This window comes from Grampus griseus (genome assembly GCF_964374135.1).
Source record: "Grampus griseus genome assembly, chromosome: 19".
Lineage (NCBI taxonomy): Eukaryota > Metazoa > Chordata > Mammalia > Artiodactyla > Delphinidae > Grampus > Grampus griseus.
The window spans coordinates 40,249,069-40,264,194 of NC_139013.1; the positions used below are offsets into that span (position 1 = coordinate 40,249,069).

Below are 15,126 nucleotides of genomic sequence, written 5' to 3' on the forward strand. Positions count from 1 at the left end.
GGAAAGTCCAAGAAGCCCATTCTCCTGATGGTAAACCTGAGGTACTGGCCGTCAGTTGGCTTTCCTGATGAGAGGTGATATGGAGTCTGGGGGAACGATTAGGGTATCTGGTGCGCTAGTAAGGGACCAGCTCAGGTGAGGCGGGGTGCTGGGTCTGACCCCAGCTAGAGCTCAGACCTGTGAGGTGTCTGCTCTGAGCAGAGGACACTGGAGACTGCTGATGGCAGCAATTTGGGGCCCTTGTGATTGCCCGCCCATGCCACTGCCCACCCCCCCTTCCCCCCCCACCATCCCGTTCGGGCCGGAAGGAAGTGGCAGATTCTCTTTAATTTCCTTCTGGCAGTGAGAAGCAAACAAACAGCTACCACATCTTATGGGGCCTCCCCCCACCGCCACCGCCCACTTACTGGGAGGGGCGTTCTGACCAAAGGTCCCTGCCCAGCACCGCCTCTGCTTCCTCAGCTGTAAACATGCTGCTTTTCCTCCCCTTTTCAAAGCTCTGTGAGGAGGGGGGGATTCCCCTCTGGGTCAAGGCCTTGTTTCTCCCATCTACTCAGGGTCAGGCCCCTGTGCCAGTCAGTACCTCCAGCCCTGATGACCTGAATCAGGGGTTGGGCAGGTAAGGCCCCTGTCTCAGTCCCGGAGCAGCCCCTCCATGCACCCATACTTGCTCTTCTGTTTGCAGATAAGGATACCAATACCAGTGGCCTCCCAGAGCCCATCACTCTTTGACCTTGGGCAAGTCACTTCTAGTTCTTGCTGGGCCCAAGGGCCCTTCTCTGAGTGGGATCAGCTGTTCTCTTCCTGCTCGAGGCTGGCTGGAGGATAGTCTCGCCCTATGATAGCGGCACTGTGCAGCTAATGGGGTCACTCCATACCGAGGCTGCCCTAACTAACTTCCCAGACCAGTGCTTCCAGAGAAGGAGCCCCACCCAGGAGAGAGACTGAGGCTTGGTTCAGTCTCAGCCATCAAACTTTAGGCACAATTTATTTGATTTTTCTTACAAAAAACTGTTTCAGTCAAAATGCCCCCTTTGCCTTTCCTCATACCCCAACTGGAACAGGACAGACAGAGTGGCCCCAGTGGACCCCTCAGGCATTCTGAGCTAGTCAGAACTTGTGGGAGGACCCTGTGTGGGCCAGGTACCAAGTCTTAAGATCCACTTCCCTGTTGGGGTTGGGCTCTGTCCTCAGACCTCTTCTCCCACCAGTGTGGTTTCCCTGGGCAAGCCCCTTCTCTGGAGGGGTCACGTTCATTTCTGGGCTATGGGCAAGGAAAGGCAGGGGTAGAGGTCAGTCGCTAAGATAGAGTTTAGAGTGTGGGGACTTTGAAGGCCCAGGAAAAGTAGTGGGGAAAGGGTTAGTCACAGGGGAGCAGGTGGGGAGGGGCTAGTGTGTGTTCCTTGACTGAGGACGTCTGGCAAAATCCTGGCTGAATATGTTGGCCCTCAAATGGTCTCGCTTTAGCACACCTCAGTGATGCCTGCCCTGGTCTCAGAGAGACCTGCCTAAGAGCTGGGACCAACTGGGAGGGCCCAGTCAGGTCTGAAAGCTCCACCCACTGTTCTCATCATGCCCACCTTAAACTCAGGCCACTTAGATGCCCAAACCCCTCTCTGGTCTGGTAACCACCATACTTATCCATCCATTCCAGCCACCCTGATTGAGGACTTCCTCCTAGCTCATCATATTTTGGGGACACATGGTTTTCATATGAGCACAAGAGGGAGGGACAAGGCTGGAGAGGGTGGCAGGTCTTCCGAAGGCCACAGCAAGCAGACTGGACTTGGTGCAAAGATGGGTGGGTCATCTCTTGCCCCTGCAGTCCTGCATACTCAGTCCTTCCAGGTGTCACTCCTGCTCAGAACTCCTCCATGGCTCTCTGTTGCCCCCTGGATCAAGTCCAAACTCCTCAGCCTAGCGCTTGAGGACAAAGTGCTGACCCTGTCTTCTCAGCACCATGTGCTGACTTCAGCAACTAACTTTCTTCGATTGTAGTTGGCTGGTCATATCGCCTCTGCCCAGATTGAGAACTGCTCAAGGGCACTCCTTGTGTCCCCTCTGGCCAGCCTGGGCATGGGGGTAGGGAGCAGGCACAGAGGAAAAATCAAACAAGAGCTTGTGTTGGGGGGATGTGTGCCATGGAGAGGAGGATCTTTTCTAAACTCTGACTTTCCTCCAAGGCTCCTATTTGCCCTAATGTGGAACAAGGGGGGCTGGACTGAGCTAAGCTGTACCATTCCATGGCTCAAGAGGCCACAGGAGAGCCTTCAGCGATGAGAATTCAGGGCCAGGCCTGTGGCAGCTGATGAAAGGGATGGTTTTCCTCAGTCTCGAGCCTGGCTGGCATGCACACAGGAGGGAGAGGGGACCCACACAGTCCTTGTCTACCAGCCTGGCCAAGTCTGGGTTTCTATCTGTTGCATTGGGTCCCTGGGCCTCCTGGTTTCACAGGGCTCTCAGAAGGCTGGAGGTGAGTCAGATGGCCTCCTGCCACCTAAGAGAGCTTTGGAGCTGACCTGACGAGGGGCTTATGGGGGAGGTCCTGGACCTGGCTAAGGAAAAGGGGTGGAGAGAGTTTGTATACTGATGTCTGTGTATTGATTCGTCACAGCCTGCAGAGCTCCCAGCCACTGCTGCCTTTCTTACAAAGGTGGTAACACTCTTCCTGCAGTTGGTGCCCACCCCCTGCCTCAGCCCTCATCACTCCAGGTTAGGATTCTCAGTTTCCTCCAGAGCAGAAACCTTCCCCAAGACATGAGCCCTTTTAAGTGTTCTCCAGGTGCATGGTAGCTGGGAACACAGATGCATCGCTAAGCATTTGATGAATGGGTGAATTTTTCAAGCCACCTATAGCTTCTCTGGTCCCCTCCCAGTGGTGGGGCTGACGGGCCCATGATCTCCCTCTTGCCTTCCCCCCTGGCCTGGCTGGCTGAGCCCCTGGTTCAGGTAAAGTCATGTGTTGAGGGCAGAGGGGTTAGATGAAGGTCCATTTTCTCCATCCAGATGATATCCTGGGAGGTATTCTGGGGGGGTGGTAGGGGGCACACATCCCAAAACTGCATCGTTTTATGAGGAGGAGAGGTGAGCTGGCTAAGCTTCTGGGGCCTTTTACTATACTAAGGGTCATGTTACATGTAGTACTAATTGGCAGACCAACCATCTGCCTGGGGCCGAAAGCTGTAAAGTTAGTGTGGAGTTTGGGCTCTAAATTCCACGCTTAGGCCCTCAAGGTTGGATATCCTTTGAAGGCAGGACTGCTTACTGGAAGGCTATTTCACCCACTTAATACCATTTGCTCCCTCTCCTTGACTACTGTTATCTCCTTCTGCCTCTAACCTTCCCCTCCCCCACTCCAATCCAGAGATTCAGAATTCTGAACATGGAAGTCTCCTGCTGGAAACCCTTTTGTGGCTCCCTCCTGCACTCAGGATAAAGTTCAGATACCTTGCAGTGGCTTGCAGTACCCTGCTCCTTCATCTGGCTTTACCTTTGGCTTCTGTTCACTGCGTGTACTCTCTGGTCTCCAAGTCTTTGGAAATCTGTTCTCTGCCTGGAACCATCTTTCTCACTTCTTGCCCATCTCTCCAATTCTTACTTAGCCTTGTGGACACCTGCAGCCTGGGAGATTATAAGCCTTCTCTGAGCTCTTGGCACAGCCCTAATCTCTTTGCACAGTGATTATAGATTTGCTTGCCTCCTCTCCCTGATGCCTGAAGGGAGATTAATTTATCTCTGCCTCCCCAGGTCCAGCACAGGTATGGGTACAGAGCACAGGGCAGGAAAAGTTTTCTGACCTCAGGGGTGAACCAGTCCAAGATAAACGTGTCAACGGCTCTGTACGTTCCCTGTCCTCCTGACCCTAGGCCTAGTTGGGTTTTCCCTAGGGCTCCCTGGTACCTCAGGTTGTCAGTCCACATATTGAGACATCTCTGGAGGGTGCTCCACCTTGCCCTCTTCCAGCGGCTTTTGTGAACAGCGTGGGATGTGCCTGGGCTCTTGCACCTGCACCCAAGTTTCTGAGACATAGCAACTTGGTTCCTCTGGCAACACACTTCTAGGGATGCTGTGCCCTTCGCAGCCTAGAGCTAGGGGAGTTGGTCACCGCCACCTCTTCCAGCTCTCCGTCCACCCTGTGCCTTGGAGGAGCCCTAAGTAAACAAGCCAGGCTCAGCGTCCCTGGGCCCAGCCTCCACCCCAGGGCCCAGGAGGAGGCACCTTGGGTAGTCTCCAGGCAAGACGGGCCCGCTGGGGAGGGGCAGAGAGTGAAACTGTTCTGACGCAGTGTCATTTCCTCCCCCCTAACAACCACTCAGTTTGTGTAACACAATCCCTCCCGCTTTAACCGATGTGCGCCGGGATGCAGAGGTCACAGAGCCCGTTGAATGGTGCGAGTTCACGACGGGGTTTTCCCGTTCAGTCGGCCTGACTTATAGCACGGACAGACCCTGCCCCGGAGGCTTTGCCGAGGCCTCGAATGCGCCGGCTGTCCTCGAAGGAGCAGCTGCCAGGCCGGCTGACGGCGAGCAGACAAAGGCTCAGCCAGCAAAGCGCGGGCCCCGCCCCGCAAGGGTGGGTCTGCAGCGACTGGTAGCTCAGACTTGGGCCTCGTTGCGCAACCCAGGTTTCCTCCGGCTCCGCCCCACCTTAGCTGGAAGCCCGACCCAGTCCCAGGCTTTTCGAGACTCCGCCATTAAGGCTGGGGTAAAGGGATGAGGGAGTGAGTGATGTCCACGTAACCCTCCGGGGCGCTTTTACCTTCCCCAAACCCAGGCAGGAATAACACTGCAGCCGCGTGTCACCGCACCCTTAACCCCAAGGCTCTTGGCGCCTCTTCCCCAACGTCGGGCCTGCCTAATAAGGCAAGGGATCTCTGGCCGGTGGTGGGCCCCTCAATATAATTAGAGGGCTATCGACCTCACACCCTGGTACCGGGTCCTGGCTTAGAAGGAGTTGATGCAAACTACGACTCCCAAGAGGTAGTAGGGCTATCTGGCTCTCCATATTCACGTGACTTCCTTCTCCTGGAGAGGGAGTCACGCGGTAGGCCGGTGAGGGGGCGGGGCCATCGGGCTCGTCCGCGGTGCCAGTGGCCTATGGGCGGCCGGGTCAGATGGGCGCGCGGTAGGGGGCGGGACCGGCCTCGCGGCACGGCGCGGGAGCGCGCCGGTAGCGGCCGCTGTAGGGGGGCGGGGAATATCGTCTAAGGCGACCGTGGCAGCTTGGGCATCGACGACTGGCAGTGGTGGCGGCTCCTGGTGCGGTTCGGCGCGCGGCCAGTTTTAGAGTTCGGAACGGAACGCTCGACGTCGCGGTCCCCGCCCGGAAAGTTTGCTGCGGAGCTGCAACCTCCTGGCCGGCGCGGCCCGGCATGAAGCGGCGCTGAGGAGCCGCCGCCGCCGCCGCCGCCGCCTGAGGAGGAGCCGCAGCACCCTGGGCCACGCCGATGACTACTGCAAACTGTGGCGCCCACGACGAGCTCGACTTTAAACTCGTCTTTGGCGAGGACGGGGCGCCGCCACCGCCGCCCCCGGTCTCGCGGCCTGCAGGTGGGTGCCGGGCGGGGCGGGAACGAGGAGCGTCAGCTCTTCTCGCTCGCAAGAGCTCGCCCCCTCCCTGCCTGGTCCCTTGGTTGTCCCGGGTCTGGTAACATCGTGTGTGTGTGTGTGGGGGGGTGAGTGTCTGGTAACATCGTGTGTGTGTGTGTGTGTGTGTGTGTGTGTGTGTATGTGTGTATGTGTGTGTGTGTATGTGTGTATGTGTGTATGTGTGGTGATGTCTGGTAACATCGTGTGTGTGTGTGGGTGAGTGGTAACGTGTGTATGTGGGTGTGGGGGGGGGGTGAGTGAAGAGCGGATTTAAACCGCTGAGGAGGCGTGTGGGTCGCAGCGACGTGGAAGTGGCCGCGGGCTAGGCTGGAAGCAAACTAGTGGGGAACTGGACTCCGGGACGCCTGTGGCCAGTGGACGCCGGGGTTTGGAGGCCGAGGGTCGGGGTCGCTGCCCAGGTGGCCTCTGGTTTGCTGCTTTGCCAGCGTGGTGCGGAGGAAATGTCCCTGTGAAGTGTAAGCAGGTTTGGTTTTTCATCTATTCTAGGTTTTAAAAGCAATCTTCATTTGAAAGATGCGCATTCTGAAAGTGCAGGAGCTCTCTAAAATTCGTGCACATGTCTGTTTAAACCTACTCTGCTAGGAGAGTTACGCTGTAGTGTTAACTTCCACTTGTGCATGTTAATGGCCCACATTTAATTCGAAGTGTAACTATAACGGGACTTTTCCGAAAACTGGGTTTCTTTTTTTTGAGCTAAGTCTTTCGGAAGATATTTAAAAGTGGGGTGCCGTGTTTGTAATTTTCCTAGAAAGTTCTGGAAGTCAGTTTTTAAGAAAAAGCTCACCTCGGAAGATGTTTTAAAGGAGATCATGAGTTGGGTTTTAAAGGAGAGCGTGAAAAGCTGGGCACCATAATGTTTGGAGGTCAGACCAATCAGGAAATAGGAACAGGATGGTTGGGGACTCTCCTGTGACCTGGTTTGGAATACTGTGGTTCATTAAGTTCAGTTTCCTTATTACTTATGCAGGTGAACTTCAAAAGGGAGATGGATAAGACTAATCCCCTTTTATTTTTTCCGGTGTTAGGTGAATTACTTTATGTTCATATTGATGTTCAATAGACTGTTCTGTAGGGTTGCACTGAAAAACATATCTGAACGTATGGCATAAGGATTCTCTGGGAAATATTTGTATTGTATTATGAGCCCTATTAGTCTTTATATGTTAGATGTCTTTCTCAACATAGTAAATAATTTACAGTAGTTATTTGTTGGCTGCATTTTTTTCAATTCCACTGACATCATTTGAGCACCTATTATGCTCAAGGTAGTGTTAGGTAGTGTTATGATGGATGCAGAAAGAACTGAGGCACCTCAAGGAGCTTGGGAAATGGAATGGGGGGCACATAACCCAAATAACTGTGCTACTAGGCTGACTGAATGGTGGTGCAGCTTATAATAGAGGTAGAAACGGGGGGAAAGTGGCATTGGTAGAGAAGGTTGCATTGAATTGTACTTTAATTATGGGGATTTAACAAAATAAAATCTTGTTTGAATGAGTATTTTCATTATAAAGAAAATAAACAGTTGATGATGTCAGCAAACCTTTATTGGGCACAAACTTGATTAGAGCACATTAAATACCAAATATATGATCAATAAAGATGTTAACCAAACATATGAGTAATAAAGAATTATCATCAAGTAGGAGTTGTATGTACGTCCAAAACATTAAATAACATTTAAATGCTATGAATACAGCTATTTAAGGAATGATTTTTGCCATAAAACCCGTAAAAAAAACATTTTGATATTAAATGGGTCTAGAGGAGTTAAGGTTTGAAACTTGATTTACAACTGATTTTCCCAAAGTTAAACTTGAGCAGTTTTATTTGTGACAAAAAGTCCACTTTAAAGCAGTCTGTTTTTTTTTTTAACATCTTTATTGGAGTATAATTGCTTTACAGTGGTGTGTTAGTTTCTGCTGTATAACAAAGTGAATCAGCTATACATATACATACATCTTCATATCTCCTCTAGTAGCTGTTTTTTGTAAATTAAAAAAAATTAGGTTGAAATACACATGACATAAACCATTTTTAATTGAATGATTCAGTGGCATTTAGTGCATTCCCAGTGTTGTGCAGTCACCACATCTAATTTCAACACATTTTCATCACCCCAAAAGGAAACCCCAAACCCACTAAGCAGTTGCTCCTCATTCTCCCTTTTCCCCTTCAGGTCCCTGGCAGCCGAATCTCTAATCTGGGATCTGTCTCTATGGATTTACCTATTCTGGATATTTCATGTAAATGGAATCATACATATGTGACCTTTTGTGTCTGGCTTCTTTCACTTAGCATAGTGTTTTTGTGGTTCATCCATGCTGTAGAACATCGCAGTACATCATTCTTTTTTTTTTTTTTTTCGGTACGCGGGCATCTCACCGTTGTGGCCTCTTCCGTTGTGGAGCACAGGCTGCGGACGCGCAGACTCAGCAGCCATGGCTCACGGGCCCAGCCGTTCCGCGGCATGTGGGATCTTCCCGGACCGGGGCACGAACCCGTGTCCCCTGCATCGGCAGGCGGACTCTCAACCACTGCGCCACCAGGGAAGCCCCGTCATTCTTTTTAAATGACGGAATCACGTTCTATTGTATATATACTCCAATTTGTTTATTCATCCATAAATGGACAGGACATGAGCTGTTTCTACCTTTAGGCTATTGTAAATAGTGCTGCTATGAATACCTAGCAGCTAATTTTTACATTCTATTGAAAAGGATGTGCTATTCAAAACTAAGGTTTCAAAGTTATTTGTCCACAAGATTAATTTCATTTTTTAAATAAATCCATTTCTTTTTTAAAAAATTTATTGTTTTATTTTTGGCAGGCTTCTCATTGCGGTAGCTTCTGTTGTGGAGCACGGGCTGTAGGTGCATGGGCTTCGGTAGTTGTGGCCACTCGGGCTCAGTAGTTGTGGCTCTTGGGCTCTAGAGCGCAGGCTCAGTAGTTGTGGCGCACTGGCTTAGTTGCTCCGCCGCTTGTGGGATCTTCTGGGACCAGGGATCAAACCTGTGTCCCCTGCATTGGCAGGCGGATTCTCAGCCACTGTGCCACCAGGGAAGTCCCTGATTTCATTTTACTATGCATAATTATGAGTGTGTAGTTTGAAGGAACTCAGTGGATTAACTGACCTACATTTAGGATGGTAAGATGAAGTAAAGCGGGCCATGAGAGTAAAATTGCTTACTAGGATTCAGATCAGTATTGGGTCATATCAGTGAGTTTACTTGTTTCTGAATTCTCTTCCTCACTGAAGCAGAACATTCCATGAGGGCGTTGATAATGTCTGTATCTTGTTCATAGATGCCTAGCACAGTGCGTTTAACATAGTAGGCAACCAGTATTTGTTCAGTTAATGAAAAAGTACCACTTAAGTTTTGAGTCAGTCCTTAACGGTTTTTTTGTTGTTTTTTGGTGGTAGGGGAAGTTTATGAGACTTGTTTCAGTTCTTTGACTTTTATTGGTCAATTCCGTAAGACAGCAGATCTTGGTAATTTTGGGCTGCAGGTTTTCCTTCTCTCTCAAGGCTTAAGAGTACTTGTATCACATCTAAATTTCCATACAGAAGGTTTTTGAAAAATATTTGGAGGTGGGGGTGATAGTGGGTGGAGACTGAGAACAAGCCAAGGGGCTGAATTTAGTGAATATCCTAAGCAAGCTTGTTAAAGTACAAATTAGATGATTTGACACTTGATAAGTTCAATATGTTGTGACTTTTTTTTTTTTTTTTTTTGTGGTACGCGGGTCTCTCGCTGTTGTGGCCTCTCCCGTTGCGGAGCACAGGCTCCGGACACGCAGGCTCAGCGGCCATGGCTCACGGGCCCAGCCACTCCACGGCCACTAGGGAGGAAGCCCTGTTGTGACTTTTTTTTAACATCTTTATTGCAGTATAATTGCTTTACAGTGGTGTGTTAGTTTCTGCTGTATAACAAAGTGAATGAGCTATACATAAACATACATCGCCAGTAACTGACTTTTTAAGTTTATTGCTTACCAAGGTGTTTTGAGATTTTTCCATTAAAGAAAGTTTAAGATCCTAGTCTTTAGCTTTTTTTTTTAAAAAGGACAGTGTTAACTTTGATTTTTTTCCAGTTAATAATGAATCAAAATACTATATTTACATTTCTTTTACTTAATACCTAGTTTCAAAATGAAGAGCTACCTCAATAGGAAATAGAGAATATAAAATTGGTAAGTGTTAATGTATTTCATTAATATTATTTGCCATTATATTTTGCCATTATAAAGGGCAGTTTCTGGTGCTCTATTTTAGTGTATTGATTGTATATCTCTAATTTAGTTTGATGTTGTAATAATCTTTATGTTTCAAATTCAAAGTTTCATTCTCAGAGTTTGTTCATTACTAAACATTGACTTTTTTGTCCTGAATGAGAGTCACTGGGAGGAGGGTGTGCTATGTCTTATCTCCTGCTGCTTTTTGAAAGGGGAGAAATATCTTAGATACAATATGTATTTTTGTAAGAAAGTTACTTTATGATAAGTGTAGTTTTATCAGATACCAGTTTAGTATACACCTTTTTCACATAAAGTTGAGGAAAAAAATTTAAAATAAAAATTTAAAAAATGAAGTTGAGGAACTTTTTCTAGATCATTGTCCTAATCTTTAATCTGTAGTGTTCTACTTTGTTTAGTGCTTGGACATCTGATTCTGTTCTTCATAATTTACTGTCTTTTAGATAATTTCATTTTCTCATTTTTTGGTTTTTATTGATAATTTATACTCAGTGGTTTTGTTTTATCTTGTTTTAAATGAGCTAATATATTTAAAGCTCTTAGCACAGTCCTTGGCCCAGTGGTACTCATTAAGTGATGGTGGTTAACATTTTTTTAAAAGCACACAAAAACTGACGATAGATTATTTTTTATTTCCTCCTATTTCCTAGACCTTTTTCCTATACTAAACTAAAACATTTAGAGAGTAGGGGCAGATGAGAGTCCTGTCTTTTAAACCTTTCTTAGATGAGTTGGAATATTTGTCTTAGATATTTTTATTTTTTCCTCTTAATTCTATTTTCAATGTTACCTTCTTTCTCATATCTTACTAAACATAAGTACTGAAGGTCACTTGCTTTTAATTACGTTTTTCTACTTTCTTGAATTAAGTTGTTACTAAGTATGGTGTGAAGGATGGTTAATTTGCTAACCATACTAAGTATAATTGGCTATTTAAATCAGTATGAAAAAAGAGAAGTTGCTTGTATGGTTTCCTGTAGAAATTAATGGTGTGTTTGCACGGCGCATTAGATACTTAAAGGAAGATTTGATTACTGCTGAACCTTACTTTCACACCATAGGTCAGCTTTTTTTTAAGACTCGAATGCAGTGAGAATATATAAGTGATTGAGTCAGTGATAAACATTTCACCATTTCACTTGGAAGAATAATATAATATTCTGTTTCCTTGACACTTTTCCTGATAGGGGTAGAGGATGCTCCTAAGGGTATTAGCAGAATTTTGTGATGGAGATTAGTGAATAAATGTGTTTTAGTGAGTATGGGGAAAAATTGAGGAAAAAATTTCAATGTCATATTGTTTTGTTAAAACTTTATCATTGTAAGAACATTGCTATACCTGTGCTTTCTTAGATTTTCCCATTTGCCAATACAGAAGGGATATTTTGGCATATATTCTAAACTATTAGCAGAGGTAATACTGTAGTTTTATTAGATGATATGAAAATTAAAAGTTGGCATTATGTACGTTGCTAAGAAATTGTGGGGGTCTAGTAAGGCCTGAATCTTAAGTATTTAAGGGCATTTGAGATATTAACTTAAGGTATATTGTAGAATCAACTTCTTATTATGACTTGCCTTTCTGTGGCAACCAGTAAACCTCACCTAAAATTACTGTATTTTTATTGAAGTATATCCCAAACTCTGCTTTTGTGTCTTGCTCTGTATTTATTTTTTCAATGAAGTGTGATCATGAGGACATTTTTGGTTAGAAATTGTGGAGTTTGTTGTTCTTCAGAAAAAGTAATAAATAAAATACTAATATATAAAATGGAATATTTTAAGAGAAGATAATGAGTTGTGTTATTGATTGTGAAGTTTAACGCCCTTTACTTTCCTTCTTAGTATTGAGTAGTTGGTGATTCAATATGGTGATGTTTTATTTTAAGTAAGAGGTGGGGTTGAGAAAGCCAGAATATATTGAAGTCAATTGCATTACTCCTGAGAGTTAGGAAACCTGAGTAGGTTGAGCCTCATTTGATAGTAAGCAGTAGTTTGACTGCTCACAGCAGTAACATAAATAAGGGAGGTGTTGTCTAAAGCTGTCCTGGTGGGTCAGGGGAGTAGACACAGCAGACTTGGCAGTAAGCCTGGCTTCTAAAACAAAATCCAAGTCATCAAATTTGCCCAGGCATGCCATATGAGGTTCAAGTAACAGTGGAATTTAAGAGGAGTGAGTTTGTTCGGGGAGGCTTAGGAGAGTCACAAGCAGTAGCAAGCTTTTTTAACAGCCGTAATTTTAGCTCAAACATAGCATGAGTCTGCATATATTTCAGCATTTCTGGTAATGTTTATATAATTATATTGCATGACTCTCACCTGTTTGCCTGAATTCGGTAAACTTGAGAAGAGAGGAAAAATTAGACCTGTAATATTTAAGCAGGATGTTGTATGAATTGTCTGTGAATTGATAGCTGACATTTAATCGTTGGGACATTTCTAGTTAACATATTGGTATTCCTGTGTGTAAGGGAAATACATCTTTATGAAAGCCTGAAAGTCTCAGGTACACTGGAGAAGTAACTTGAAGGCTTCATTTTCCTACAAAATGTACAGTTTCCATATGTCTTATGTTTCAGAAGCAGGTGAGATTTTGAATATTTTAAAATACGTTTTCAGTGTCTTAAAATTTTTATATTTCTTAATTTTATATTAAATTTTCATCAGCTTTGCTGTTTAATTAGAAAATAGGTAGGATTATGTGAGCTTTGAAATTATAACTTTTTTCAATAATGTTGATTTATATCACATGTAAAAATATTTCGAAAAACATTTTTTTCCATCATTGGCCAGAACACTTTAATGGACAGTTTGTGAGTTTCATTTATTTATTTATTTTAAATTTATTTATTTATTTATTTATTTTTGGCTCTGTTGGGTCTTCGTTGCTGCGTGCGGGCTTTTCTCTAGTTGCAGAGAGCGGGGGCTACTCTTCGTTGTGGTGCGCGGGCTTCTCACTGCAGTGGCTTCTCTTGTTGTGGAGCGCAGGCTCTAGGCGCGCGGGCTTCAGTAGTTGTGGCACGTGGGCTCAGTAGTTGTGGCTCGCAGGCTCTAGAGTGCAGGCTCAGTAGTTGTGGTGCACGGGCTCAGTCGCTCCGTGGCATGTGGGATCCTCCCGGACCAGGGCTCGAACCTGCGTCCCCTGCATTGGCAGGCAGATTCTTAACCACTGCACCACCAGGGAAGTCCTGTGAGTTATATTTAAATGTAAGTATTTTTCAGTATTACTTTAAAATAAAGAAGACTTAAATAAAAATGGCATTCAGAAATTGTTGAAGCTAGATGATAGGTGTATGGGAATGCATTATAGTATTCTCTGTACTTTTGTGTATGTTTTTAAATTTCCATAATAAAAAGTTTAAAAATGACATTAAAAAAACTACTCAAGCTCTTTAATGTTCTAGATTAGGATAGAAAAAATAAGCACTTAAAAAAAACAGCATTGTGAAGTTAATGGAATTTGCTGTTGCATGTGATTTTTTAGAAAACTGGTTTAACAAATAAAAATAAAAACTAGTTGTGGTATGTCTGATTTACAAAACTCGTTTCTCCCTTTGGGTAGAATTAGTAGTGAGATATTAGTAGTGTACATAAATAGGAAGTAAACTGATCTTGTGATGTGCTTTTGAGTAGGTATTTTTTAGTTTTTAAAATATTTTCTAAGTAACTATATGGGATCAGATAAATTCACTTATTGTTTAATGATTTAAGGGCTTAAAATTTTAAAAAATTGTAATGTTTGAAAAAAGTTTTTAATGTTTGATCATGTTGCTTGTATCTATCAGTCTAATGTTTATTTATTTTATTTTTTAAAATTAATTAATTAATTTATTTTTGGCTGTGTTGGGTCTTTGTTGCTGCACGTGGACTTTCTCTAGTTGCGGGGAGCTGGGGCTACTCTTCGTTGCGGTGCGCGGGCTTCTCATTGCGGTGACTTCTCTTGTTGTGGAGCACGGGCTCTAGGGCACGCAGGCTTCACTAGTTGTGGCACACGGGCTTAGTTGCTCCGCGGCATGTGGGATCCTCCCGGACCAGGGCTCGAACCCGTGTCCCCCACGTTGGCAGGAGGATTCTTAACCACTGCGCCACCAGGGAAGTCCCCTAATGTTTATTAAGTATTGTCAGTCTCTTAAACTTTTAAATTTATGATGAAATGAAACTAGAGAACTCAATCTTAATTTTAAGATTAGATTTTTAATCTTACTGTATAATTAGTAGAGATTAATTCACAAAAATATCACATATATAAATCCTTTTGATTTGTAAACATTTCAGAGCAAAGAAGATCTGAAATTTATATCTTACATTTTGTGAATCATATTGAATACTAAAGGAATACAAGTTTTAACCTTGTCCTTTATATAAGGAAAGTCTTTGGGGAAAATATAGAAAGTTCTATCTAAATGTTACTTTTTAATTTTTTTATTGCTGTATAAGCATTTTAAGGAAACTTGATATTTCCTCTGCCATCAACACTTCCTTAGAGTTTTTACTTCCTTTTAGTAAAGGTTGTTCAATAAAGAATGGCATTCAGAAATTATTGAAGGTAGATGATAAATGTATGGGGACTCATTATACTATACTCTCTACTTTGTTTTCTTTTTAAAATATTTATTCATTTATTTATTTGTTTGCACCAGGTCTTAGTTGTGGCAGGTGGGCTTCTTAGTTGCGGCTCGAAGGCTCCTTAGTTGTAGCATGCAAACTCTTAGTTGAGGCATGCATGTGGGATCTAGTTCCCTGACCAGGGATCAAACCCAGTCCCTCTGCATTGGGAACGTGGAGGCTTATCCCCTGCGCCACCAGGGAAGTTCCTCTTTATGTTTGAAAATTTCTGTAATGCAGAGTTTTGAAATCTTTAGACCATGATGCAGAGTAAGAAATACATTTTATGTTTTGAGCCAGCACACACATACATGTTTATACACAGAAAACTGAGATAGAAGTTTCAGTAAAGTAGCATTTACCTTTACTCTGGCATTACCCTCACATTTTCTTTTTCATTATTTTAAAACATTGTTGGTCATGTCTTACTAATAGATCACTACCTTCAGTTTGAAAACCAGAGCTCTAGGAGATGGTTTCATAGTTCTGATTATATTAAAACTATTAGGTCATTGACAAGTTCTTGTTAGTCAAGCCATATTTCCCATGTCTGTAGTTCTTTAATACATTTTTTTAAAATTAGTTTTTATTGTGGTTGTCGAGGCAGGGAGGGAGAGGGATGGACTGGGAATTTGGGCTTGATAGACGCAAACTA

General features: G+C 44.5%; 1 protein-coding gene across 1 annotated transcript in view; it reads left to right on the forward strand.

The window, feature by feature from the left end:
* The first annotated feature begins 5,198 nt into the window (after positions 1-5,198).
* The window catches only part of NFATC3 (nuclear factor of activated T cells 3), a 134,363-nt gene continuing 124,435 nt past the window's right edge, over positions 5,199-15,126 (forward strand). The window contains 1 exon segment of the mRNA XM_082676080.1: positions 5,199-5,549. Within this exon segment, the coding sequence (XP_082532206.1) occupies positions 5,447-5,549 (103 nt within the window). The 5' untranslated portion in view covers positions 5,199-5,446.